Source organism: Dryobates pubescens, chromosome 14 (assembly GCF_014839835.1).
Source record: "Dryobates pubescens isolate bDryPub1 chromosome 14, bDryPub1.pri, whole genome shotgun sequence".
NCBI lineage: Eukaryota > Metazoa > Chordata > Aves > Piciformes > Picidae > Dryobates > Dryobates pubescens.
The window spans coordinates 19509458-19537025 of record NC_071625.1 but is presented as its reverse complement, the minus strand read 5'-3'; the positions used below and the strand labels follow the sequence as shown (position 1 = coordinate 19537025).

At 38.8% G+C, this 27568-nt stretch overlaps 1 protein-coding gene across 2 annotated transcripts in view; it reads right to left on the bottom strand.

The window, feature by feature from the left end:
* The window catches only part of ZFAT (zinc finger and AT-hook domain containing), a 106530-nt gene that overhangs the window by 47775 nt on the left and 31187 nt on the right, over positions 1-27568 (bottom strand). Inside the window, exons 1-3 of one of the 2 annotated variants that reach the window (XM_054167470.1) lie at positions 16674-16771; positions 7545-7715; positions 1603-1863 (exon numbers count right to left, since the gene is read on the bottom strand). In XM_054167470.1, the coding sequence (XP_054023445.1) occupies positions 1603-1863; positions 7545-7715; positions 16674-16692 (451 nt within the window). In that variant the 5' untranslated portion in view covers positions 16693-16771. Of the gene's footprint in view, positions 1-1602; positions 1864-7544; positions 7716-16673; positions 16772-27568 lie in introns of those variants that run through there. The other variant, XM_054167471.1, reaches the window with a different exon arrangement.

The following is a 27568-nucleotide window of genomic DNA, read 5'->3' as shown; positions in this document are numbered from 1 at the left end:
AATTAGGGGGAAACTACTTCATGTTAACCTGTAACACTATTAACTTTTGAATATTGGAATTCTAATGAAAAATAAAAAAGAACAAACCACAATGCATTTGTTAGTGAACCCAAGAAGTGAACAACTATTACCACAGAAATAACATTGCTATTTCAACCTTGGACGTGGATGTTAAGCACTGAATATGAAAATTAGGGCTATGTGAAGTATTTTCTTCAGAAACCTTTCTTAAGAACTTTTTTCTTCAGATTTAGAAGGTTAACCCATAGTTCTCAAAACTTTCTTCATAATGAAAACTGAGTCTGACAACAATTCCATTCTTAAGAGCTCAAATGTTAAAGACTCAGTAAAACAACTCAAGTATAACAAACAGTTTTATGCCTAGAACATGCTATTCTTGTGCACGGTTCAGAATGTTTTGAGATAGTGTAATCACATTTTCTTAAAATATAATATTAATGTACATGCTACTTTCATCTATGTATTCATAGTCATTAATATGGTAAAGCCTGAAGTGGTAAGTTTTCCTGTAATTGAAGACTGGTCTGAAGACTGAAATACCCAGCCCCCAGTACTTTCACAGTTTGTAATCAAGATATGAAGCTTCAGGCTGGAGACATACTAGCTGCACTAGTCACCAAAAACTGGAAGCCTCTGTTATTTGCTGCTCAAGAATCACTTCGTTTGAGTGGTTTGCTTTTGACAGTGAATAAATAAAAAAAGTTTAATCTGCCCAAAATTGAGGCTTTTCTTTTCTTGTTGAAGAAGGGAAAGGATAATCAATTTACTTTGAAAAATCTGCCAGTGTGTTTTGTAGCAAAACAGATGAAGGCAAGATTCAGAAGCTCTAATGAGCTCACAGGTCAAGAAGAGCTACTTGGAGTTTATACTGATCTGAGATTATTTTTACAAGTACATTAGAAAAGGCAACATTGCTGCAATACTGCAAATAATGACATAGTACCCAGCACATACAAACAGCAAAAGACATGAACATTTGTGATGCCAGATGTGAGACAGCTGGAGGAAAGGTCACTATGTGCAGTTGAAAAATACAACTGATGATGCTAAAAAAATAACTAGGTACTTTATTAAAGCAAGAGTTTCTGTGCTCTGCTAATATATTCTAAGCTCATTTTAATTAGTCTCTCCTGCAGAAGTTAAGCTCTACATCTCACTAAGAGTAAAATAACCGTGCTAGTTGTGTATCATAATGACAGACTGGACACAAAAGGGTAATAGAAAACTGGAGAAAAATCAATGGCAAATTTTGTTTACAAGAAGAAACAACAGGATATCATGCTAATCAACTATAGCAAAGGCAGAAACCTAATTTTAATGCAAATACAAAACTCGCATAAAGACTCAAAACAGTTGCTTATGAAAAGAAGCATTTTTGACTTTTAAAAAATAATTAGAATATCTTGTCTGACTTTATACTCAGCTTTGCTTCAACATTCTTTCTGTGTTAAACAAACAGACAATTTCATTCCACTTAAAATTTACACCGAGGTTATTATGAGTTGGTATCAATCACATCGTAGGACGGATACACACTGTTTCACAACATGCTTCAGGTATTTTTATTGGATATTTTCTTACCTCCATCTCCTTCTTCCTCTCCTTCATTTAAAACAATAATGCAGATATGTTTCCTCAGCTGACGTGTGTTAGAGAACTTCCGATTGCATTTCCTACATTCCAAGTTGCCTGGTGAGACTTCAGACAGTTCTGGTCCTTCTTCAGTCCCAGGTGGAATTTCTTCACTTGGAACAGGGTTGTTTTCTGCCACATCTTCATCCACACAAAACTTCTTAGTAGACCCTTTAGGTCTGCCCCTTTTCCTCTTCACTACAAGAAGCTCTAGAAAACAAAGATGAGAAAAAGCTGTAATTAAATTCACCAGCTGATTAGCTAATATCATTCTAATCTTTGAAAAACAGGAATATTACATGAACTTTGACAGTCTTTATCCCCACAGCTTAAAAAAATGAGTTAGCTTCATAGAGATTTATTTTTAACCAGTGTTATTTGCTGGCATTCCTTGTGGCTGCAAAGAAGTCACATTTGTGTTACTGAGATCAGCAGATGTCAAAGTACCAGTTTTACAGGAATTACACTGCAAGCCCTCTTTTTGATTGCTGTAGAACTTTACCAGCATGCACATTCTACCAAGCTGCACTGCTGTGTTCTGACATTCCAAAGAAAGCCTTTTTAAATCACTCTCAGAGAAACTGCATAAGGATTGAGATGTATTCAGAAGAAAATAGTTTCTCTTTTTAAAACCAGAAGTTCATTGTTCTTTTTAAAAATGTAATGATATAATTATTTCCTGTGGTTTCTTGTTGCTAGCACTTTCTAGCCAAAAGTTGGTATATGAAATTGTTGGCAACAAATAAATTACAGGAGTCTTGGAGGAGGAAAAAAGTTTCCTTAACAAGTATTTCAAATAATTAAAATCAGCAGTCATCCACAATAATAACAACATACTTTTATATTTCCATATTTCTGTAGGGAAAACTGATAAAATGAGCAAGATGTAGCAAACATAGAAATGGATGACAACATAGAAAACTCTATACTTGTATTTCCTGCTTAGTATTTCCCTCATCACTACTGGAGATACTTCAAAAGGCAACTTGCTATCCTCTGCTCATAGACGTAACTTCACTTCAGTGACCAAACCAATTGGATCTGAAGAAAACCTCATCAACAAAAGCAGATACACAGTAAGTTGGAGGTTGAGGAGTGGGGGGAAATTCTGGACAGTGATTAAGTTATTATGGAGATTTCATCCTAGCTCTAAATTACTTCCATCTAACGTGATGAAAAGAATCACTCTCGATCAGTCTGTCCTTGTTAATCTCAGAGGTTGCTTGCTTGGTTTTTTTACTCCTTTATACTGTGCTTCCTGAGGAATTATCTGATTGCTGTTGTATAGATTTTAGTTATTTACTTTGAACTTGCTTTTCTGCAAGAAACTGTCAGCTCACAAATAGCAAAAGCATAGATTTGAATTATTTTTTTGAGTGTGAGAAGATATCTAGTAAAGTGCCATATCTTCTTTGCATAAAAGAAAAAGAAGTGCACATTGAAAAGAGCTTGGCTGATGGTGTATGGATAAACAGGGCAGCATCAGGCTTCTTCCAGGCTTTTAGGATTCATTTTATCTAATGTTAGACACTTGAGCTCTCAAGTTAGTTAATATTTGTCTTCTATATTGAAGGAACAGAGAAACTGCTCTTCAGAGTGCAGTTCAGATGATATAATGCCCGAATCATCTCTAGATCCCAGGGTGACTAAGATCTCAGTTTAAGAACCTTCATTTATGTTCCGTGAATTCCAGCTCTGAGAATTAAATGGTAAAAGAGCTCAATATGGTCATAATTGCAAAAAAACCCCAGAGTATAATGTGCACTAAAATGTGCTAAGTGAAATAGAACAGGTATGAAGTGCTTGTCAGCCACCTTCTTTGCAATATCAGAGACGGACAAATGAATAGCACATACTAAAACTTTGCCAAGAGCTCTGTTTTTAAACGCCCAGAAAAAAAAAATCCAGGCAAACATAAAACATTCTTCAATTTCAGCTTACAGTAGTTACAGCAAAATAAAATATTTTTAAAAAACCCAACAAACTCCTTTCTCCTCAGAATTTCATACTTTTATTGTTAGTTCAAGGGGCTTTTTAACGTGGATTGGATTTATTATTGTTATTGGGTTGTTTAGACAACACAGGTGGGAGAAGTATGAAATACATCTTCTGTGTTATAATTGAAATGCCCAGTAATTAAGCAAATGTTGTGGTTCCAAAGGTTTGAAAGTACCTTGGGATTATTCAAGCTACAAGAGTTTGACAGTACCATACATAAATTATGCTTCTTTTGAGAAACATTTCTCTTGGTCCTTTTCCAGAAATTTTCACCAAAACCAGTAAATATGTCAAGAACAAAGAGTAAAAAGTTCTCTAAAGCTTTTTATCAATTATCAATAGCATACTTCCTGGATAATAAATTGAGACTGACAATGTACAAGTCTGAAAAATCATGAAAGGAAAGACTATTAATAAAACCAAACATATCTTGAATAATTTTCACATACTTATGTCAAAAGACCTTACTAAACTTGTTGGCTTAGAGTATACATAAAAACAAATGACCTCAAGGAATTTTAAGAGGTGAGAACAGAAGGTGGTGGCAGAGTCTCATTCAAAATAAGTTCCACATTTCCTGCAAGTATACCAGACAAACAAAAACCCACACACAGAGACCATAGCTTTGAATTAATCATGTAATTGACATTGGGCTAAAAAATAAAGCATTCTGTCTTATCACAGGAGTGACAGAGTACCTGTCTGCTTAATATAGAACACTAAAAGTCTCATTATGCATAGGAAAACAGCAACCCTCTCACATTTTTGGAACCTCCATCAGCAGTGTTCAGAATTTCTGTGCTACTGCAATCTAGTGAAAGTAGTTTTGTCAATTATCAGCCAAAAAAGTGAGGGGTAAGTTCAGTGCTCTCAAAACTTCTTTTTGCTACCATTCATGTTCTTTTTCATATTTATCAATTGCAGCAATCAGTATTTGGTGCAATTTAAACATGCAATTAAAACAAGCAAACATTATTTATCTTCATGTCAACCTGTATAAAGGTCACAGTTTGTCAATGTGTCAAACATTACATAATGAATAGACATGTGGATACTGCTCAGCTTACTTTAAGATAATTAAATCCCAGGATTTGAAGAGTGTATGCAACCACCACATTCTCTGTGTATGATGCTCTTTTCAAGCTTTTAAAATGCACTCGTCAGAGTACCCAGCAGAAAGAAATGAAGCAGTATCAGGTAAAAGAAGTATGCTTCTTCTTGACTGTTTTAATGTAAACTTAATAAGAAACAAACAGCAGTTTCACATTAAGACAAAAATTGAAACAGAATCTTGTATGCAAGTGGAAATGTGAAAACTGCTGATTTAGAAGGTTGATGGTAGATTCTCTTCCATGGTCTACAAAACTGTAGTTCTTACCACTGTCAGTATGAAGGGTGTGGCAAACACATAAAGAATCTGTAACTTCTACAAATATTTGTAAGTGACTCTACCGGTGAGAGAATTTAGAGCACTTCTCATTTGAGAGTTAAAAATGCTTAGTGCAAGGGCTGGGCAGCAATGTGCACCAGAACAGGAGGACTCAGGGGCAACTGATACCTCACCAGAACTTCTGAGGCCTGCTTCTTTACTCCTTGTTTCCCTCTTTCCATGACAAAACATATCTTAAACTACTTTGAATTAACAATGCCAGAATTAAATGTTTAATGATGCATATGGCTGTAATTCCAGCTGTCACACTCCTGTGCTAGACAAAATGTGAGTTATGCAAAATCTGTGTAGCAGCATTGACTGCCTGCTGCCTTTGGTTCCACTTGATAGAAAAAAAAAAAAAAAAAAAGCTTTAACATCATCCAACTAAAATGGTCAGGACAAATCAAGTCTAAACAGATCACAACCTAACTATGGGAATGCAGCCTAACTAAATAAAATTTAGTAGATAGCGCTCCCAATAACATGATATTAGGGTAATAAACACACATTACTTGCCTAGCATTTTGCTTGTTCACAGCACTTATAAAATCATTAATTTATTACCCAGGCAGAACAAACAGCTCCATTAACAGCTCAGCATTGACTCATCTATACCAGCTCTGGAGTCGCTACAATGTTTACCAATACCTGAAGGGAAACCAGGCTTTCAAAGAACAAAAAGATCTTCACCTATCAGTCAAAGAGTGCTAAAAGGAAAATGTAATTTGTAAGACTGTCATTCAGGATTCAATTCACCTTTTAGTGACAATATTGCATTCCTACAAAATAGGGTCTCCTGAGAAAGAATTGTAGATTATGTAAAGTTTTATCTATCATAGATTCCATAATGGGAAGAATAAAATTGATGCTTTGAAACAAGAACTCTCCAAATTCCTGTATTCATCTGTGAAATACTCTGTTTTTTAAAACAGAGCCTTTAGAACGGAATTCCCTGATCAGTCTCTGTGGTGAGAAAGAAGAAATATTAATGTATGTCTAGAATAAGAGCTGAAATCTGTGTGAAAATAATTTACCTTGACATTCTTACTGACAGCAGATGGCAAAGAGTTGGGCCACATAATCTGAAAATGGTGGCACCGTATGATCATTTCAGATGATGAAAAGCATTCACCGAGAATAATGAGAAATGTAACTTATGAATATGAAAAAGGAAACTTATGAATATGTAGCTTAACATATGAATGCTATATTTTACATCATTAGAATTGCAAAGTTATTTTCTTAAATGCTGTATAGGTCTAATTTCTGTTGTTTCAGATCAGAATGGTACTTCCATACTAATCTCATAAACGTGCAATGTATGATTAACACCATACAACACAGAAAGTGCAAGATAGTCCCTGACACAAACGCAAGGTTTACAAAAGAACCTTTTTACTAAAAGGACTGTGTTGCAAAGTACCAGTCTCACTGTGCTCAGAAATACAGTTTAGTGAAGCTATTAACAGGAAACAAGGTTTTAAAACAGGAAGATGCATTCCACACATCTGAGAAATTAGTTCTATATGATTAAAATAAAATCAGAATGGTATTTTGAATCTTGATGTAGATCTAATATTTATTTGTCATCTTCTGACACACTCTTAATTCTAAGCATTGAAATAATAGTCTGGTGCAATTTTTCCTCACCAACCATCTGAGGATATAGCAGCTATAGTGGAACACTATATGACCATTATTAAAAATATTTCCTTATGTTGATAGAATGAATATAACTACTGAATTACTGATGGTAAATAAAAGAAGTATCACATGCATATGTTAATAATTTTTAAGTATGATATTAGAGTGTTTTTTATTCATAAGCACAGAGTCTTTAAAACAGAAATCATAACAACTGGAAAATTTAAGTAGTTGGGTTAAGCAAGAGGTCTGCCAAGAACAGGAATCCATTGCTCAGTATGGGTCTAAAAGAAGAAACAATTACAAAGTCTGCATTATTTTCAACCCATTGCTAATATTACCAGGGATTGCAATTATAATCAGCCTAAAATGGAATGAATACAATTTCTTCCACTGCAGAGTAAAATTGTTCTGTATAACTAATTCAACCTTTGACTATCAGATTGCTTTATTTACCAGTGACCAGATCAAAAGACAGTCATCAATTATGAATCATGCTGCTTCCATTTTGGAACAGAACTATTAATATTATCTGAATCACAACAAACAAGTTAGACTACTCAAAAAGCACATCACCACTCCTAAGCCTAAAAGCACACACCCCCATCCAGGGTGTCCTGGTTGTTTTCCACTGCTGTTACACAGCTCAGAGCTGCAGAAAACAGATTTTGCTATACTTGACACATGCTAAGTTTATCCATATATGTCTTCCAATCTATTCTGCACTGAATGAAATCCAGGATGGCAGCTGTACAGTGACCATTATAAAAACTATGGAAACTTTGAAAATCACATTCCTCCCAATTTATGAATGTACCTTCTCCATCTTTGTTTATACTTCTGGGTACTGTTAGAGGCTGGAGCGGAATAATGATGTCATCCACATTACTCCCTTCTTCTGTATGCTTCTCGGAGACATGAGACAATAATTCGGACTCATTAGGTGAAAATAAATTACAAAGTTTACACATGAAGATGGCATTGATCCCTGAAAAACACATTTGAAAACAAGGTGTTAATATTTCCAAATTTGTTTATTTATGTTACTATTAGTACTAAGATTTCAGTTCAGCTAACACAGTAATTGTCAGTTCACTTAACACAGTTAACAGACAGTAACAAGATGAAATTAAGTGTTACACTGTTAAATTAAGATTTTCATAACAAATCGCCAAATTAATTAAGAAATAGCCAAACTTCTACCCAGATCATCACAGGACAACAAAAAATTTGCCTGGCTCAAATCTTGGAAATTCTCTAACAGAGCCTCTGAGCTTCCCAGGACTCTGACGTCGCAATTTTGCTTTTTTTTAATGTATGGTAAAATTATAGAAGACATTAAGCCATTGGCTTATGAAGTGAATGCAAAGCCACAAGACAGCAAATAAAAATAAAGAAGGGCTAATATAAAGTTAACAATTTGGAAAACCCCATCTGAAAAAAGAGCACACTAACTTTTGACAGTGAATTCAGAGAACTTTTGTTTTCTACAATCACTATCATTTGCTTTAATAGCTTGATTTTTCAGAGTCCCTGCTCTCTTCAGTGTACAATGAAACCCAGCAACTGGGAGCCGATTTTAACAGCACACTCGTTTTTCAGCTACACATAGAAACTCCTGGCCCAGAAACAGGTTTCAATTGCTTCTCTCTCCCTGTCTCCCTAAAGAAAATCAGGGACATAAGCTCACTGAAATCAAAGTGGAACACCCAGTGCTATTTGAGGTACAAATCAAACCACAAATTAAACTGGCTAAGTACAGAACTAGTGTCGTTTGGGGATTTTTTTGTTTATTTGGTGGTTGTTTTGTTTGTTTTTTGAACTCTGCAATGAATTTCAGGGGAAGAGAATAAGGAAGCTGTGTTTTGGAGGCTGTTTTTGAAACAATCCCAAGCAAAGATCACTATGTCTATTCCAAATTATTCCTCTCCCTTCATGGCACACTAAGTATACAGTTCACCTCACTCCAGAAAAATCCATGTTTAAGGTTTCCTGAGTGTTAACAACAGCAGAGTTGGCTCTCTTTTACAGTTATTTGCAGCTGAAAAGAAAAAACATTCTTACTTCAGAAATAATACAACTCCCTCAAAAGTATAAGGCGGACATCTCTCAAAGGTAACTCCAATACTGTTTCTGTTTTCTGAACTATGTATTACATACACAAGTAGCTGTGTAAACTGTGTAATACTCTCAACGTGGTCTTAAGATCTCGGCAGGATTCCTTCTTAGGTATTCAGATGTCTTGAGCACACACAGGCACACACACTTCTATTTTGATTGAAGTATGTTTATAATGGAAATGTTCCTTTGAATTGGTTGCTTTGAACCAATGCTGCTCTAGTTAGCATTATTCATTTTTATGAAATGTAAGTGTAAATGCAGATTTAAGTTGCATACCACAAAACCTATGAGCATTTATTTACCTGAGGGTTTAACTAACAGAGAACACCAACATTTAGGTGACATCTCTATTTTGAGGTTTTATTAACCACTGTTTCTGCTTCCCAACCTGCTAGTTGTTTTCCCTGAAAGCTCAGGATAAAGTGCTGTCTCTTTCTTCAGTAGCTGTAACCAGTACTCACATAACATTTTACCTCTCACTCCTCCCATGGAGGACTTTGAGATAGGTACAAGAGCAAAAAGAATCCTGCAAAGTCTCTGGGTTGTTTAAAGTGCCCAATTACACACAACATCAAACAGAAGTAAAACTGTAACAAAACTAGAAGTGAACAGAGAACAGTGCTAGTGAAGGTCCAAAACGCATTAGGACATGCAAAATATTTATGTGCTTTGCCCAGAGATGAAATGGAAACAGCTGAGTAAAAATTATTTTAGTAAGAATGACTGGAAAAGGAGGTCAGACAGCAGAGGATAAACTGTGCTGATCATACGCCTAACCAACAAGATTATGAGTAAGCAAACAATAATTGATTAACCAGTTGTTAATTAGGTGGTATAGCAATAGAGCAATAAATTATAGTCAATTAAGTGTACAAATCAAATAAGCAATAAGTTAATGAACTATGCAGGGAATCAATGATTAATTAGCGAATAATTAATTACACAGGAAATTAACAGAGCAATTAATTAGCAATTAAATATGCAGAGACAGAAAGGAAGAGTAATCAAATATGCAGGTAAACAAACAACAGGAATTTCAGCCAAAACCAATTTGGAACATTCTCTTCACTAAATGTGCTTTGTATTAATTCATTATCTTCACTTTGCCCATATAAACTGTGCTATGTGTACACTGACATAAACAATACCAGTTATTTTCTTCTTAAATGGTGAAGTGGAAAATTAAGCTATGTCAGTGAAGCCATTTCAATATTTATTTTTTTTTAACTCTTGCAAAAACCTCAGCATATTTTTTTCTCTGGAACTGCCCAGAGAGATGGTGGAGTCTCTATCTCTGGAGACATTTAGAGACTTGATTGGGTGCTTGGTGCCATGCCATGGTTTAGTTGATTAGATAGTGTTGGATGATAGGTTGGACTCGATGATCTTAAAGGTCTCTTCCAACCTGGTTTATTCTATTCTATTCCATTCTATTCTATGCTATGCTATGCTATGCTACGCTACTCTATGCTATTCTATGCTATTCTATTCTAATGCTATTCTATTCTATTAAAAACCCATGTGGATGTGCTCCTATGTGACCTTCTCTAGATAAACTGTCATTGTCGGGGGGTTGGACTCAATCTCCAGAGGTCTCTTCCTACCATTCTGTGAGATGCTCCAGACACTGGAGCAGAGATCCCCTTGGAGACCATGGTAAAGCTTCTTGATGCCCAGTAGCCCATGGAGGTTAGTGGTGGAACAGACATCCACCCGCAGCCCATGGAGGTACCTGACTTCACATTGGAGTGAGTGGATGTGCCCTGAAGGAAGCCTCAACATCTGGAGAGGAGCCCATGAAGGAGCAGGCTCCTAGCAGAAGCCACAACCTATGGAAGGGAGCCCACACTGGAGCAAGTTTTCTGGCAAGACCTGTGGGGAACCTATACTGGAGCAGTCCAGTCCTGAAGGACTGCTGTAGGAAGGACCCACACTTGGAACAGTTTGTAAAGAACAGGGGGGATCTCATGCTGAAGCAATGGAAAAGAGTGAGGAGGAAGGAGTAGCAGCGACCACGTGGTATGACCACAACTCCCATTCATTGTCCCCACCTCCAGCCACTGGCATGGAACTATTGCATGTCCCAGGCACAGCTAGTGGGGGAACTGGGAAAGTGACTAAGGGGCTCAGCAGCAGTAGCTGAAGTGGAATCAATGGTCATAGTCTGCATGACTGGTGTCAACTGCTGGGTGGAGGGGGCAAGTGATTGGATTTTTCCCAAAGCTGGTGCGTGTGGTGTCATAACTGGATGGACAGAGGAGCCATGCCAGTACCTGAGAGGTACCTGGGAGATCTGCAAACATGCATGTGCTTATGAATCCAGAGTGCTGTGTGTGTGCTCTCATTAGTGAACTTCAGTCTCTATCAGCTGAAGAGGAGGACTATATTTTATGCAAGTCCTGTATGTAGGTGGTGTTGAAGGCAGCACATCAATGTCTTGTGTGTGTAGGGCATGTCTTTGGGATGCACAGCTCTGCCATGGAAGGAACACGCAAACAGCAAAGCAGCAGCCACATCAGTCCATCAGCCTGCAACAGGGACTCCCCCAGGATGCCCCCACAATGTTGTTTCTGATTCTTCTCCCAACAAGTTTGCTTTCCTTCAGGTGTGATATTGTCAAATCTTCAAGCCCATACCTACAAAAACAGCTGTGTTTGTGAAACAAGCAAAAGCAAACTCTACAGTCTCACCTAAGTATCTCTCAGCACAGGACTATAGTCAAAGATAACCACCTAAAATCCAGCACTAATTTCAAATATTCCTAAACTAATTATTGATTCTTACGGAACCTCCCAGTATCTAACACCTTAACAATGTCTACAACTGGCTAACACAAATGTTTACAATGCAGTCTGAAATAAATTATTGTTTCACAGAATCACAGAAACATTCAGGTTGGAAAAGACTCTCAGGATCAGCAAGTCCAACCAATAACCCTACTCTACAGAGTTCATCCACAAGGAAAGCACAGCACTGTACTGCTGTTGAACAAGCTTACCACAGAAGAGGTATTTTATGTTATTTCAGTTCCTGCCTTCCTCACTGCCTTGCCATTGCTCTCCCCCTGCACTGTTATCCTGAAATCTGCATTATTCAATCACAGCTCTATTAACTACAAGCTGTCTTTATTCAAAGACGTTAAATCTCCTATCATAATAACAAACCTGATACTAATACACTAGTGGAAGAATTACTGAGAAAATACAAGGCTTTCTGTTCAAATCTCAAGTTTAATGAAAACTGGGCACAATTCTTCCAAGAAAACTATTGTTTTTATTAAAGAACTCCTCAAACACAAATGCTGAGTATGTAAGATGTTAAGGTGTCGAGTAACAACGAGCAAGACTTTTCCTTGATGGTTTCTCTAGGAAGAAGTACTGAAATTGTGAGCTAACAGTTAACATAAAAGCAAAATGTTAAAAAAAAAAAAAAGCTTGTAATAATTAGTGTTTAATAAAAGCAACATGATTTCTCAGTTAAAAAAATGGCTTGAAGTGAACATAAAAGAACAGGCACATGCAGTACAATGAATTATGAATGAATTATGGTATTTTAATGTCAAACACATTAAAATAGTTTTCTTAGATATCAGATCTTGCTCATCTGTGCTTGTTAAGATTTGGTTTAAATTTATTTCAAACACACAACATTTCAGAAATATGTTATAATGTATCTCTGACTTTTACTGCTTCACTGGAGGGACACTGTTGCTGTTGAGTCTTCTACTTGAAATCTATTTTAATCTGTTCTTAAAAAAAAAAATATTTTTTTTTTTTTAAATACTGTGAAATGCATGATTATGTGAGTGTAATGCCTACAAGTAATGAGTACTATTTCACAGTTTCAATAAAATGTAAGTAATGGCTACATGGAAATACTGAGGACAGAAAGTAAGATGTATTGTTTGTGAAGCAGTGCCATCTGTTAGATGCAGCTTAGGGTCCAATCTGATTAACAGGCTATCTTAACAACTAACAGAATCCCTGAGGAAGGAAATGCTGGCATGATACAGAAAAGCAGTGTTACCACTGCATGAGCAACAGTCTGACCACAATGGTAAGAATGACTGTGATACACTGAATGGGTAAAAGAGGTTACAAAGACAGAATCAACAATATATTGCAGGCTTCAATTACACTTATGCAGATTGGTTAAATGTCAGCTCAGGGGCAGGATACCAAGATTAAATGTTTATACACCATTAACGAATGTTTCACCCAGCAGGCACTCAGGAAGAACAGTTCTGATCTTTGTCAGAAATAAAACACAAGACCCGTTTTGAAGTGATGCTACCTGAAAATGACTCCGTAACTGTGATTAAAGTAGTACTCAAAAAAATCCTTTAAAAGAGTGATAAAGAGGCAAATATTTGTGTTTAACCTCTACAATGTGAACTATGGAAGATAAAAAGCACCTTCAACAAAGCAAAAACAAATCACAAAAAGGACTAAAAAGCTTCCAAGAACAGCTAAATCCTTAAAAGCACCAGGAAGGCTATTTAAAAGCATCATATTTGATGCTAATCATCAAAGAAGATTTTAGAAAGGAGAAGGAAATAATCTAGCAGAGCTAAACAGCAGTGAAAGTTAGTTCTGCCAAACAAGGAACACACACACAAAAAAAATTGTTGTGTCAAATTAAATGTAAAACCACAATAAGGCAGGTCAATAAGGATAATTTTATCAACCTGAAAAATAAAAAGCAGAATGCAGCATTTTTTGTAAGTATCTCAACAGTACCAGCACTCCCTGAGAGCCTGTGTAGCAGAAAATAATTTGTGTATGACATGACTCTTAAAGGACTGAGCCTGTAGCAAAACAGGCTTTGTAATTTGTTGCCACTCCAGAAGAGTTTGGTGAGGTTTTCTATTAAAGATCTCTCAATTATGGCAAACATTTTAAAGCCAGTCTCAAAATAAGGCTAACTACACTACTCAAGAACAAAACCTTAGTTATAATAGATGGTCCTACAAAACAGATGGTCCTGTAACATGTAGGTTTTCTAAAAACCAGAAAAAAGAATTATTGCTGCAGAAGTCCATATTGGGTTTACACCTTTAGAAAAACACTAGTTGAAGTTCAGCAAGGCTATAAGAAGGCACTACAAGAGCATTACAGACAAATATCACTGTTGCACTGTTCTTACACTTGTCTACTTAGAACTCCATCACCAATCACTGTTAGACGCATAGTCTAAGTTGTGTACAGGGAGATGTTAGGTTATGGTTAGACTCAATGATCTTAAGGTCTTTTCCAACCAAATAATCTATGATTCTATAATTCTATGATGTGTCAGACATTTCAGATCCAGATCATTAATACTTTCCTGCATTTTTTTTTAACCAGGCAGTAAAAGCACTACACAATGTAGACTTTAGCACAGTTCACTCAAACATTCACATACTATAATATTTCATCAACATAACGTAATAGCTCTGAAAATGTCCAAACAATTGACATAAAAACATCATTACCTCTAATACAAAGGTACAGAAATAGGCTAGAAATGGGTGAGAGCTCTGCCATTTGGTAGATCAATTTTAGATGCTTCACTGGAGTTATCAGAAGACTAAGTACCCAGGTTACATTGACTGGCTCCAGATTTGGCCAATCTATTCTATTCTATTCTATTCTATTCTATTCTATTCTATTCTATTCTATTCTATTCTATTCTATTCCCAGAAACCAGAACCTGCCTCATGCTGCATGATGAAACAGCCATCCCAACAGGATAGGGACACAAAGCTCTTATCTCACTCCTTTGTCTGAAGTATGCCCTCACACACTCACCATAACAAACATACTGCATTTAGCTAGTCTGCTACTAGATTTGTCATAAGAAATTTGTGTGTGAAACTACTTAACTCATGACAAAAGTGTTAGGTATTGTTTTCCTTTACACACATCAGTCTTACAGTTTTACAAAGGCTCCTTGAAAAAGTTACATAAAGTTCTTCAAAATGAGATAACTGCCTACACACATTTATGTTGCCTAGAATACGCAAATTCAGACCTGGATTTAAAAAGGATGTTCTAATAACTAGGAAAAGATCCTTTACAGCAGTTTACAAAAGTCAATTTATCACACATAGAAACAAGATAGCTTTTCCATCATTAAACAAGCAAATAAAAACAAAACAAAACCCCAAACCAAAACAAGAAAAAAAAAAAAAGGTGATGTGTTACGTCAAGATTTTCTCTTTATTAATGTTCTAAGATCGCCCTCATGTGGCTAAAGGCAGCACTGCTGAAGCTCCCCCCAAAATACACTACCGTACAGTATGGTACCTTAAGCCACACTACCAGATACTCGGAAAAAACTCAGATGTCTAAAAAAAACCAAGCACGAATCATGTAATCTGCCACCAACTTCAGGATACCCTGGCTAAAATGCTTTGAACGTGACTTTTATAAGCACGCATAACAGAACACCATGTGAATTCAGATACAGTTCAGCAGTAGCAGTATCGAATGTATCAAACATCCGTGGCAGTTCACAGAATCACCAAGTTTGGAAGGGACCTCAAAGATCATCAAGTCCAACCTGTCACCACAGACCTCATGACTGGACCATGGCACCAAGTGCCATGTCCAGTCCCCTCTTGAACACCTCCAGGGATGGTGACTCCACCACCTCCCTGGGCAGCCCATTCCAGTAGCTAATGACTCTCTCCCTCAACACACTTTTTGTTAAGAGGAATGTGATAGAATAAACATGCATTTATTAGTAGCAATAAAAGAATTAATTTCTCAGCTAAAATTGGATGAGAGACTATAAAGCAGTGCTGGAATGCCTTCACAATTACTGCGTAAGCAACTCAGCACCTGCTCAATATTCCGCTATTCAGATACAAGTGATCCTTGTGATAGCGCTGTTCTCTGACATACTCTTTGAGTTGTAAACTAATTGTCTGTAAATATTTAGAATTATAAAAAGTTAAATGTCATCTCAAGGAATGACAGCCAAAAGCCAAATTTGAGTATACAGGGTGATTAACTAGTGTTCAGCTGTTGCAACATCACTTCACAAACGTGTGCTGCAAGGAACACATCGGGATTGTGAAATGCCAAGCGCACCCTCGAAAATGGCTATGGCTATAGCCTCTGCATGACTTTGTTTACACTTGCAACCTCCACGAAAGTCAACACAAGACAGAAGACTGACATAACGAAGCAGTGGAGGCATCTATAACTGGTTATCTCCCTTCTGGAGCTGAACGTGAAGGATCTTGAGCTGAACAAGCTGTCAAAGGAAAGCATGAGTGTTTTGAATCAAGCAGCAGGCAGCCTGGCAGCCGCTTTTTTCCAGGTGTTCCCCGACACGATCCCGAACGCGAACGACCAGACACGCAGAGGGGATACATCAGGGCTCCCGAGCTTGGGATACCCCTGACCACCGGCGCTGTCCCAGGCATCATCCCGAGCTACCTAACCGCGGAGCGACCCAAGCTGTCCCATGACTGCCACGTCCGCGAGGACACCACGTTAGGGTACCCTCGGCGCCTCCACACACGCGCGGATCGCAGCCTAGGCCGCGGCCCCCCGATAAAGCGGATCCACAACCCCCAGAGTGCCCGGCGGCCGCTGCTCCCGCCCACTCTGATCCCAGCAGAGGTGCGATGCTCGTTAACGTAGGGATAGCAGCAGCATCCTGCGCGCGCGTCAGGGAACTACTTCCCGTGCGGCCGAAGCATGACGACTGACGTCAGACGGAACTACTTTCGCCCCCCTCCCTCAGCGCCGGCCTTGTCATAAGAAGATCCGTGCGCGCTGCCCAGCCCTCCCCGGCCTGCTGCTCGTGGCCGGCCTCGCGCCACCCCGCTCACCTGCAGCCGCAGCCTCCATGACCGCGGCGGGGAAGGAGCGGGGGGCTGCGGGGGAATTGACCGAAAGCCAAGCGGTGCGGCCTAGCTTGAAAAGGAAACGAGGGGGGGGAAAAAAAAAAACAAAACAAAAAAAACTTCTGTGCCAGCGGGCCGGATTCCCGCAGGCCGCGCCGAGCGCCCGCGGGCTTCTCCTGTCAGTAAAGGAAATAATATTTTAATGGGTAGGGGCGGCGAGGGTTGATCGTGGCCGGGTGGCTGGTCATGGCGAATCTGCCGCGTCCGATACGGCGACTTCTTCCTGCTACGCGATGTCGCGCAGAGAGCGCGAGGGCAGGGCGGGGAAGGGGGCGGGCCCCGAGGCAGCTCAGGCGCCACCCCGCGGCTGGTACGCGTTCTTAGGGCGGCGCTTGCCTGGGCACGGTGTCTAGGCTGCCTCGCGGCTTGCCTGTGCTAGGGCAGTGTGGGCTGGGGGCTAGGCGGGCAAGGGGGAGGCTTCTCCTGTGACCACCCGAGCTGTGGCTGATCCGAGCCTCTGCCTGCAGGGGTGAAATCTGCGTGCTCCACCGCCTGGCTCCGGAGCAGCCTCTTCTCTGCGCCTGGACCCGAGCATTCAGGGTGGGACTTGGAGGCGTTTTAATTCACCACCGCTGATTACCAACGTCTTAATAAGCCTGGTACAACTGCGTGTTTACAAGATAACTTGACAAGTTTGGAGGAAAGTATAATTTCCACTACCTAGAACAAGTCCATAAACAAGCATCAGTGATGTCGTCCAGGTCGACACTTGGCCTCATTCCTCAGACCATAACTGTTAAAATTTTATCTGAGTGCAGTTCAGAAGTTTCACGTTGGCCTCAGCAAGCCATAGACAGAAAACAGCAGTGGTCTAGTGGATCACCCCAATTCTTTAAAGTGCTCCCTTCCTAAGTTATGAATTTGGATATTGAATTCTCCAAGCTTGTTTTCTTATTAGCAGCATGAAGACAGCTACTTCATGACCACAACAGACTGCCACTGGAAGACCCACTTCTGCCTCATTTTCCTGTTTTGTTGGTTTTCTGTTTTGTTTCTACACTACACTAGTTTTATCACTTAAACTCTTAAATTATCATATATATGCATGCATTCAATATTAACAAATTCAGTGTTAAATTCCATAGTGTCTGTTACAGTAGTTAATTTCAGTACAAATGACTGTACAGGAATCTCATTACCCTTCCTAAACATTAATAGCAGTTGTGTTTTTTTTTTTTTGTCATACTGCAGATGTACTCAATTAGGTGTAAAGAGTAAAAATTGTGCAAATAAGAATTCATTGCAGCATTAATTACAGTAATAAACTTAAATAATTTCCTGGTGTAGGAGAAATGCATACTATTAACTGAGAAATAACTTACAAAAATAGTTTTTTTACACATCACTGCTTATATCTCATTGTGGCAATTAAAGTTCAGCCACAGGCAGAAGACCAGAAAACTTACATATTTCTTAGTGCAACAAAACAGTTTTTAATCTAGAAAAGATCTGTATGATGGATTACAGCACCAGTATTGACGTCAGAGCCCCAAACACGATTCACCAGAGCTCTGGAGCTAAGCCATCTCTTCTGTAACTTGGGCATTTTCTGACCATCTCTGCTCTATTGCACTGTAGCATTACCAGTGCAATCTTGTTGATCTTCCTGCAGAAGCAGCCTCTCTACCACTACCCCATCTCAAAAAAACCCAAAACCCAAAACAAACAAAAAACAACCAACCAACAACAACAAAACAACAGTGGAGGATAATGTTTGCAACTTTCCTCTTCTCACCCACCCTCCCCCAAGCCTTCTCCGCCACATGCTGAAATAGAATCTTTATCCTAACATCCAGCCTCACAGTTTTACCCCATACTTTATTCTTGGAAGAGTCCTTTTGGTCTGGGCAGAAAAATCCATCATACTGTTTAATGAACCAAATGTCCTTAGATCAGAACTACAGCCCTGTAAGCCAGTAGGAAGGCAAGTCCCTGATACCTAACTCACCAGTATCTAGGGGAAGCAGCACTCAAAAATCTAGCAAGCGTGGGAGCACAGAGATTTCTAACAGAAACGTTATTGGTACAAATGGAAGCAGAAAGAACTGAAGAAGGGCACGTGCTCAGCAGGTCACTGATACCACAGCATGCCTCAAGACACCCAGAGACAAAGAGGGCAGACAGCACCCGGAGAGGATTCAAGATAGTAAATCAGAAGTGACTCACAGGGTGGGACAAGATGCATTAAGGAAGAAAATTACTGGCAGCTCCTAAATAGCACAAAAGACTCATCCAAGTACAAAGTTTGTCGATTGAGGAACAACCAGGAGACATGGCAATGGGGACTTAGTGGCCTGAGTCCCGTGTTCTCTTTGTCACCACATATAATTCTGGTCAGACTACCTGAACAAGCATCTTTGGTGCTTAGGAAAAGGCAAGCCCAAGGAAGTAAAACCACTTGTGTGTAAAACTAAGTCACTTCTCCTAGCTGGTGTCACCTATTAACTACAAGCAGCATTAACCAGTCTTCTACTATTTTTGCTACGTTAATTGCTAGAGATGCAGGAGTACCAAGCCTTAGGTCCCAGCAGAAAGACTTTTAACTGAGCAGCTGTACTCTACTGCTGTTCACCCCACCAATAATCCTTGATCAGGACTTGCATGAGACAGCTCATACGGAAATGTGTTCTTTAGAATTTCTATCAGAGACCCAAGCTAAAGGCAGAAGGGAAGTCCTTTCCAGGGGAGATGATTGTGATCTAAATTACTTCTGGCCTGCTGGCCTGAATGATGGAGGAATTTCATAGCAGAGTCTTTCACAGATATTCTGACCTCATGAGCAGCAACATTTAGGAGTCTGCTTTTGTCTTTAGTGTGCTCCTTTGACTTGCTGCTCTTCACCTTATGGACTCCTATTCCCTCTTTTTACCCCTCTTCCCATCCCTGCTCACTACCGCACCTACCTTCTGGAAAATGTTTTCTACTAGGAGCAATAAAGATGACAGAACATTCATGCTCAGGCATTCACCACCCATGAAAGGAAGGGATCATGGTCTTTTTAGGACATGAATAATGCCCATCCTTACCTTGGCATTGAAAGAACATTCTCTGTTCTTTGAGTCACTGAGCCTTGCTACATTAAGTAGGGTGGATTCTCCTGCCAAGAAAAGTGCTTGTCCTAAATCTTTCATGTAGTTAGAACCACTGATTGAGCACCAATATGACATGTAATTAATTACTTCTTCTATGCAGTTATTGTATACAGTTCTGCTTTGCACAATCAGGAGACTGGGCCACATTAATTAAGGTTTGTTCTTTACCAAAGATGAAAAATCAGAGCTGGAGTCTCTGAGCTTTGGTGCCTGGCCCAGTCAAAATGTTCTCAGAGCTCTGTCTGTTAGAGGCCAAAAGAGAAGGAGAAAAGCTGTAACTGCTGTGGTGGCTGGCCAGGTCACAGAGCCATATTAAATCAAAGTCTTTGGAACTCTGAATCATAGTTTCCACAGCTTAAACAAAACCACCTTCAAGTTCTTCCAGAAATTCCACCATGTGCTGTCATATTAAAACCCACATAAACTCACCACCAGCATGAGTTCAGATGCACTGCACACAACAGCTGATCCCGCTAACAGGATAACTACCATCAACTGTAGGTGCCATCTCACAGTAGAAAACTGATCCATGTCTGATCCATGTATCATCTCATTCTGTTCTTATTTCCATATTGACCAAATTCAAGCTTCGCCCTACCCATGCATTCTGTTTCTCCTGCATCTTCTTTGCCCTTTTTTGCTGCCTTTCAGCTCCCAGTCTCAGTTTTGATTCACAGGAATATCGTGGCTATTTCCTCAAAAGCTCTTTCAAGGTACTTTCTGTGCTTACTCTCTCACTGCAGCTTCTGTTTAGCCAGTTACAGATAAGCTCCTGCATGCACAAGTGTTCATCAAACACAGCTACCCGTTCCCTCTCTGTAGTCCACTGAGTAGTTCCTTGTTCTAGCTTCCATGTCCAGTCAGTGCCACTTACTTCTAAACCAATTGTCATATAATAACAAAAACCCCTACAGAGTGCTAGAGAATACAAACTTCACATACCGAGCAAGGCAACTGTTGCTTAGGGCTTCAGACTGCATCTGGAGCTAGAATCTGTGAAGAGAGTGGAAATGCCTAACTGAAGGCACAGCAGCACTGATACCCCACAGCTCCATGGCTTGGCTTTATTTACCAGCAACAGGAAAAACACTTTACTGAATGTTTGTATTCATGAGTGTGAAAGCAGAGTGCACCTTGCTTGGCTGTTCCATAAGCGTGGTCCCACAGAATCAAAGTTTAGTCAATAAAAAGTGAGAATTAGTTCTGCCTTGTACAGCTCTTATTGCCATTTGGTTTTGCACAAGGCATTTCTGGAAACCCTCCACATCGCAGTCGTGCACTGCCTTTGTGTAGGATCTCTGACTCACGTAGTGTTGCTGACATGTGTGGCCAAGATAAGAATTAGGGCTACATAGCAAAGGGGGTTGTCAGCAAAACAAGGCTCTGCCTCATTTGTTACAGTAGCTGCAAAATACTGAGAAGTAAACATAAGGTTTCACAAAGGGAATTGTGAATAGATTTTTCAGGAGGATAATACTTTTGTCAAAGAGTTCATTTATGATATAGAAACAATGTCCATCAATTGTGCCTTCCTTCTGTGGTTGCTTACCATGACATCTTGCAGTGTGCTTTGAAAAGTCACATACTTCTATAGCTGAAAATTTAAGCGTTTGTGCTTAAGTGTGGTAAGTGCTTTAAAACCTAGATGTCATAATTTGAGCATCTAAAGTTAAGGAAGCATTTTACTTCAGTGCTTTGCTTTCTCATTTTTTCCCTCACAAGTATCTTGTGAGAATAAAGCAATTTCTTTTGAAGCAGCCAATCAATATAAATGCCCCATAAGCACCCACAAAAAAAGTAAGTATGCTATTGGGAGGATGCAGGGCCATTTCATTGCATAAATACAACAGTGAAGAAAACAGTAAGTTACCTGATCACAGACCTAAGGATCTGCTACAGAAATATCAGCAAGAGGGTAAGAACAGAAGCCAGCAGTCATGACTGACACTTAAGGAGCTTCCAGTGCTTGATGTTCCAACCTTATTGGAAAGATGAAAATCCTTTAGCATTTTATGAAGTAGAATGCATAAAGCATTCAAACAGAAGCGCACAGCTCAAGTATGACAAGCTGAATGTTTAAGAAATACTGTAAAATATAGTAATAATAAGAAAAATAATCTTCAGCTTTGTGTATGCTTGCTGCAGAACTGAAGAAACCAATCCAAAAACATTGGTTGGGGTTCTTCATTAGTAACGAATCCTACAGTAGAAATGCACGTCACTGCACATGAGTTTACTTCACTTGACTACAAACAATTTGGAGGGGGAAGTAAAATAAATCCCACTGAACTCACATTGTTCTCCAGTTTCATAATTTTTAAGATGAGCAGTTTAACCAAAAAGCAGTTTTAGACAAACATGGAAGGTACATTCTTAATACAGGTTAGATCACTTTACAAACTCACATGAAAATTTTCCCACTTCTTTCATGGCAAAGGGCAATGCAGCATGGGACAGTTGTGATCTCAGTCAGATAAATCAGTCCTATGAGCAGCACTGCCTTCATACAATTTTTCCCCTTTTGAGTAGCACATCAGGAGCGACGATTCTTCTCCAGGGATAAATTATTTTATTAAGGTTTTATTCTTTATTTTTTCCTTTCAGGCAGTTAAATTGTTTTAGTATAACTCATCGTTGACTTTCAAGCTAATGTGTTAATACTAATTGTTTACTCCTTGGAGACCCCTTTGTATACTCCCACTTTGAGATGTATCTTTACTGTTACTGAACTTCAGAACAAAACAAAACAACCAACACCACCACCACCAACAAAACCCACCCCAAACCCCAAAACCACACACAACCAAAAAAGCTTCCAGATTTATAATTTTGTTAGTTGGTAGAGCAAAAGTGTTCTCCTCCCCAACACTGAATGACTGGAACAAAATGATACAAATATTTACCAGAATATTTCCTAGTATTTACTATTTTGCAGTCCCCATGTGGCTGCAATTCTTAGGGTCATTTTGAGGCCACAATAGTCCTTGCAGACATGACAGAATTTTGGGCAGAGGCAAAACTTGGCCTGTGAAGTTACACCACACCTGTTTCAGTGGCTGTGCATTGGAAGCGGGCAGCAAACCTCATTAGCCGGCAAATGGCCCAGCAACCAGCAGCACTGCCACTGAAACAAATGCTCAAACTATGCTCTCAAAACACACTTGACATTAATGCCCACTTAACCATCCTGAAATTAGACATAACAGTTCCTCAGTCACAAGCCCAGTCATGTAGAATACAGATACTTAATTCCAGGCCCAACTTCTTCAACACAGGCTGTTACAGTTTCCTGGTGACAAAACAATTCAATGATCTTCCCACTCCTTTTTCCCTGAGCTGTTAAGTCCTTGCCAGTAAATTTACTGCTGTCTAACTATATACATCTTAAAACCTGTGCAGCCAAATTCTCTATGCTCAATTTGCAAAACAATCTACAAACAGAACTTCTTTAAAAAGAGTTCTTTGTAACCTGAATTAGCATGCTCAACCAGCCCACAGACACTTGTACTGAGACAACTGAGCAGACAGAGCGGGAATGGGAGTTGTACCACCATTTTGATCCACTTTTCCTCTTTAGTCATTTTAAGAGGTTTTAAACCAATTAGTGCAACTATCAGCTTTCAATTTATGCTGTAGATACAGTCCATCACCTTCAACTCCAACTCAGAGACCTGGGCAAACATACATTACCACATAAGGAATGTTTCATTAGATGAGAGAAATAACCTAAAGTGTGTTGGCTAATGAAGCAGTTCCTCCTGGGTTTTGTAAACTGGTTTTTCACTAATGTAAAACTCTAGTCCTATTTACAGCTTTGGAGGTATTCAGTAGTCTCTGTTTAAGATAGATTCTGGAAGAAGACACAAAATAATTGGAAGAGAACATAAAGGAGCACTTGTCAAAGTATTTTGAATATATAATTTAGGGTATATAAGGTATTTAAGTTTAAAAAAAAAGGGCAAATGAAAAAGAAACACAGTGCTCTAAAAAAATAATCTATGAGGTTCTTTCAAAGAACTCAAGAGACTAAATTAAACAAAAATATGAGGTATTTAATTTACCTTCACCTTTGTGTGAATAATATTGCCCTTCATCTTTGTTCCATTGTTTGGCCATCTGTGTGGCAAAAGTCATTCAACCACTGCAGAAGTGCAAGAAGAATTTTCAAACCCATTTATCTATTTTACCTCACCCTTGTTTTCCCATTGATTTCAAAGGGAAAACAGCTCCATCTGAAGATGTGCACTTTTGGAATACTTTCTTGAAAATGCAAATAAGATGAATACTCAGAAATTATAGGAGGTTGTTTTGCAACTAATTTTATGCTTAAGAAAGAAAAGTTGTCATTGCTTTACTGTAAATGCCTCATTTTTTTGTCCCCACTAGCTGTCAGAAGTAACTGTATCTGTTTGTCATTTTTATCTGCAATGTTTAATGTGGAGTTCTGTGTTTAGGACTGTATAATTGCTGTTTTCTTGATACAGAACATTAACTTTATGCTTCCAGTAACAACTTTATAATGAAAATGCTAATAAAAATGGGGCAGTGCAAACTGCACATTTACAAATCTCTCCAGCGCTTAGTATGAGGCTTATCATAATTCTTGTCATCTCAGGATTGTATAGTCTACTGATACTGATTACACTGCAGAGTTAATTTAAAAATTATCTCCTGCAGGCCTGGGAGAATGGCAACAATTATAAATAACTTCAGGGGGGAAAAAAGCACCACCACCATACTGAAAACGCTTTTAATAATACAGATTTTCATTTTCTCAGTGTAGCAATATAATCACTGCAGAACCTAGAAATGCCCCATATTAATCACATTTCTGCTTGCAGGTTTATACTGTTTAATCCTATTACAACTGTACAGCATGTTTTTCCTTTGCTAGGTGATGTCAGGCTGTCTGGAGACAGCAGCACAGCTGGAACACTGTGCAGATATAAGTGGTGGTTTTCTTTGTTACTTAAAAGACTTTTGATTGGGGGTTGCTTTCTTACACAGGCTGCTATGAGACAAGAAAAATATGGTTTAAAAAATGGAAATTAAGAATTGTGTGCAATTTCTTCAGTTAAGTACAAAATCAACACCATGCAACCAGATTGAGATAGAAATGTATGTGAGAACACAAATGTTACCAGAAGCTTTTCAAAATGTAACATTGTCAAAATAGATTATTTATGTGTGTATTAAAAAGAAAACCCACCAATCAACAAACTCTAAACAAAACACACACCCCTCCCCCTTGCCAAAAAACCCCAACCAAACAAAAAACCCCAACAGCCTGAAAAAACAACCACTACACAACACAAAACCAAAACCAGAAACAACCAACCACCTCCCCACACCCCCCAGCTCAGAGTCTAAACCTCACCATCACTGGAGGTGTTTAGGAAGAGACTGGATGGGGTGCTTGTTGCCATGGTTTAGTTGATTAGATAGTGTTGGATGATAGTGTTGGATGATAGGTTGGACTCGATGATCTCAGAGGTCTCTTCCAACATGGTTAATTCTATTCTATTCCAAACAGTTCCCTGCTTTCATTCTCTTCACCTCTACTGTAATTCAGGAAAAGAGGAAATCTGCCTGGGCCAAACAGGAAAAGTAATTTCATAGTGCAAATAACATATTGGCACTACCACAAAGTGAGAGTGGTACTGGAAAAGGCAACAAAGACAGGTGTAGAAGAGAGCCATCTTGTTACAGTATTCCTGCTGGGAAAGTTGCCACAGCTCTCACTGAACAGCAAGCTATTTATAGGACAGTAGAGCAGAGAAGAAAAGCAGCATCAATCATGCTGATTTTGATTTATTACCTCTACAGAACGGATTTGACAATCATGATATACCCTAACTGCAAATGATACAAATCTGACACTTCCTACATGAATTGTATGATATTCATTTGATTAGACATTGCATCATACGTTGGGCTTCAGACGACTTCTCTATTCTTAATCTTGAACAAATTTCTGCAAGATTTGCACATTAAGTACTTCAACTTCTCTTCTAGGAAGGTGAGAACCACCACCACTACCTACCTAAATAATTTTAGTTCTTCCATTTAAATAATATAGCTATCTGTATTTTACATACAGTCCACATACACTGTGCTACTGAAATGCATGTTTTGTACTTTATTTACTGCTAGTGCTTTCTCTCTCCTCCCCACCTCCTCCCCACCACACCACACCCTCCTCCAATAAGCTTAAATAGAATATGAAATGCCTTCATCCATCAAGCTCAGTGCATAAGGGAACTGTAAGTTTTTTCAGCACTTGTTGATTCATTACTAAAACTGTTTTAAAATTACAAGAAATTATCCATACATTAATATATGCCCAGGACTTTCACCTGGAGAAGGAGAAAGGAAAAGTAATGGGGATTTCCTTATAAGCAAATAAAAGGTAACTTGCTTATTGGAAGTTTTCCTTTTCTGGTAAAAAAAACCCAAACCAATACCTATTAGTTACCAAACTGCAGTACAAAATAACCACTGCTAGTTATACTCTGACAGTTTTCCGTCAGATACATACAACTGAATGTTTTTAAATCAAAGACAGCAGTGCCTTCTCATACATCACCACAGAATTCAGGCAGCCTGCAAGAGTAGCATTCACTATCCCTATTCACTTCACTGTATTTTTCACAGCAGACAATAATCAAAGAATTTCTCATTTTGAGGGATTGCAAGTGACACCTTTCAGAATCTTCATCTCACAGACAACTCTCAAGCCACTTCCACTAGTATTTGAAATCAAAAGGCTGAGCTTGGAGCAGTAGTGTCTGAGACAGGCTCTCCTGGCACTGTATGAATAAACAATATGTGGAAAAAATCTGCAGCTAAGTTCTTCAGAGCCTGTCTGCCTACAGCTTCTGGAGATCTTCAGAAGCATCCAGACTTTCCCACCAACCGCAGAAGGAGACTGATGGGACTGTTGTGACCATCTGAACACTTTAAAAGGAGCATATACCTGTGTATGAAACAAGGTAAAGAATCTAACTTACGTAGTATTAATTGCCCATTAGTCTTTGCATATTATAACTTTCACAATTATCACAGCCCAATAAATCACTCTGACATAAATATCAATAACAGAAAGATAGCCTTAAAAAGAGAAAAACTGTAAATAGGTCCTTTTTCAGTACTCTTGCTTGACTGGCAAAACATCCTATCACCTCTTGGTTTTGCTCCTTATGAGGAAGGAAGCACATGCACTGCACAGTGGCTGTGGAAGTTCTAACGATGTACCCTCCCATCTCTCTTTCTGATGAATTTTGAAGGTCATCTAGAGATTACAGCACAAAATTTTTCAAAGGAAAATTTGCAGTTTCACAGTTTTCCTAAAAGTCACAAATAGTGTTCATCTTTTGAATACTTCAGCTACTAAAATACAATGGTAACAACACTGAAGTGGTTAGTCTTCAGGAAGTCTGTGCAGGAGAAAAAGACTTCATCTACCTAAGTTCCATCTACTAAAGGTGACAGAGGCTCCAGTTAAACACTTTAATTGGCATAAGCCATTTGAATTTCCTTGAACATTACTCCTTCAGTTTAAGCTTGCACCTTCAGGTTTCATTGTGCAGTATCTCAAAACCAAATCAACTGTATGCTCTGTCTGGGATTGTTCTCTTGGCCTTGCTACCAGAATTTTCTTGGACCAAGAATTATTCCCCACCCCAGCTCCTCCATGATAAAAATGTGTTAAGTATCTTTAATTTGCAA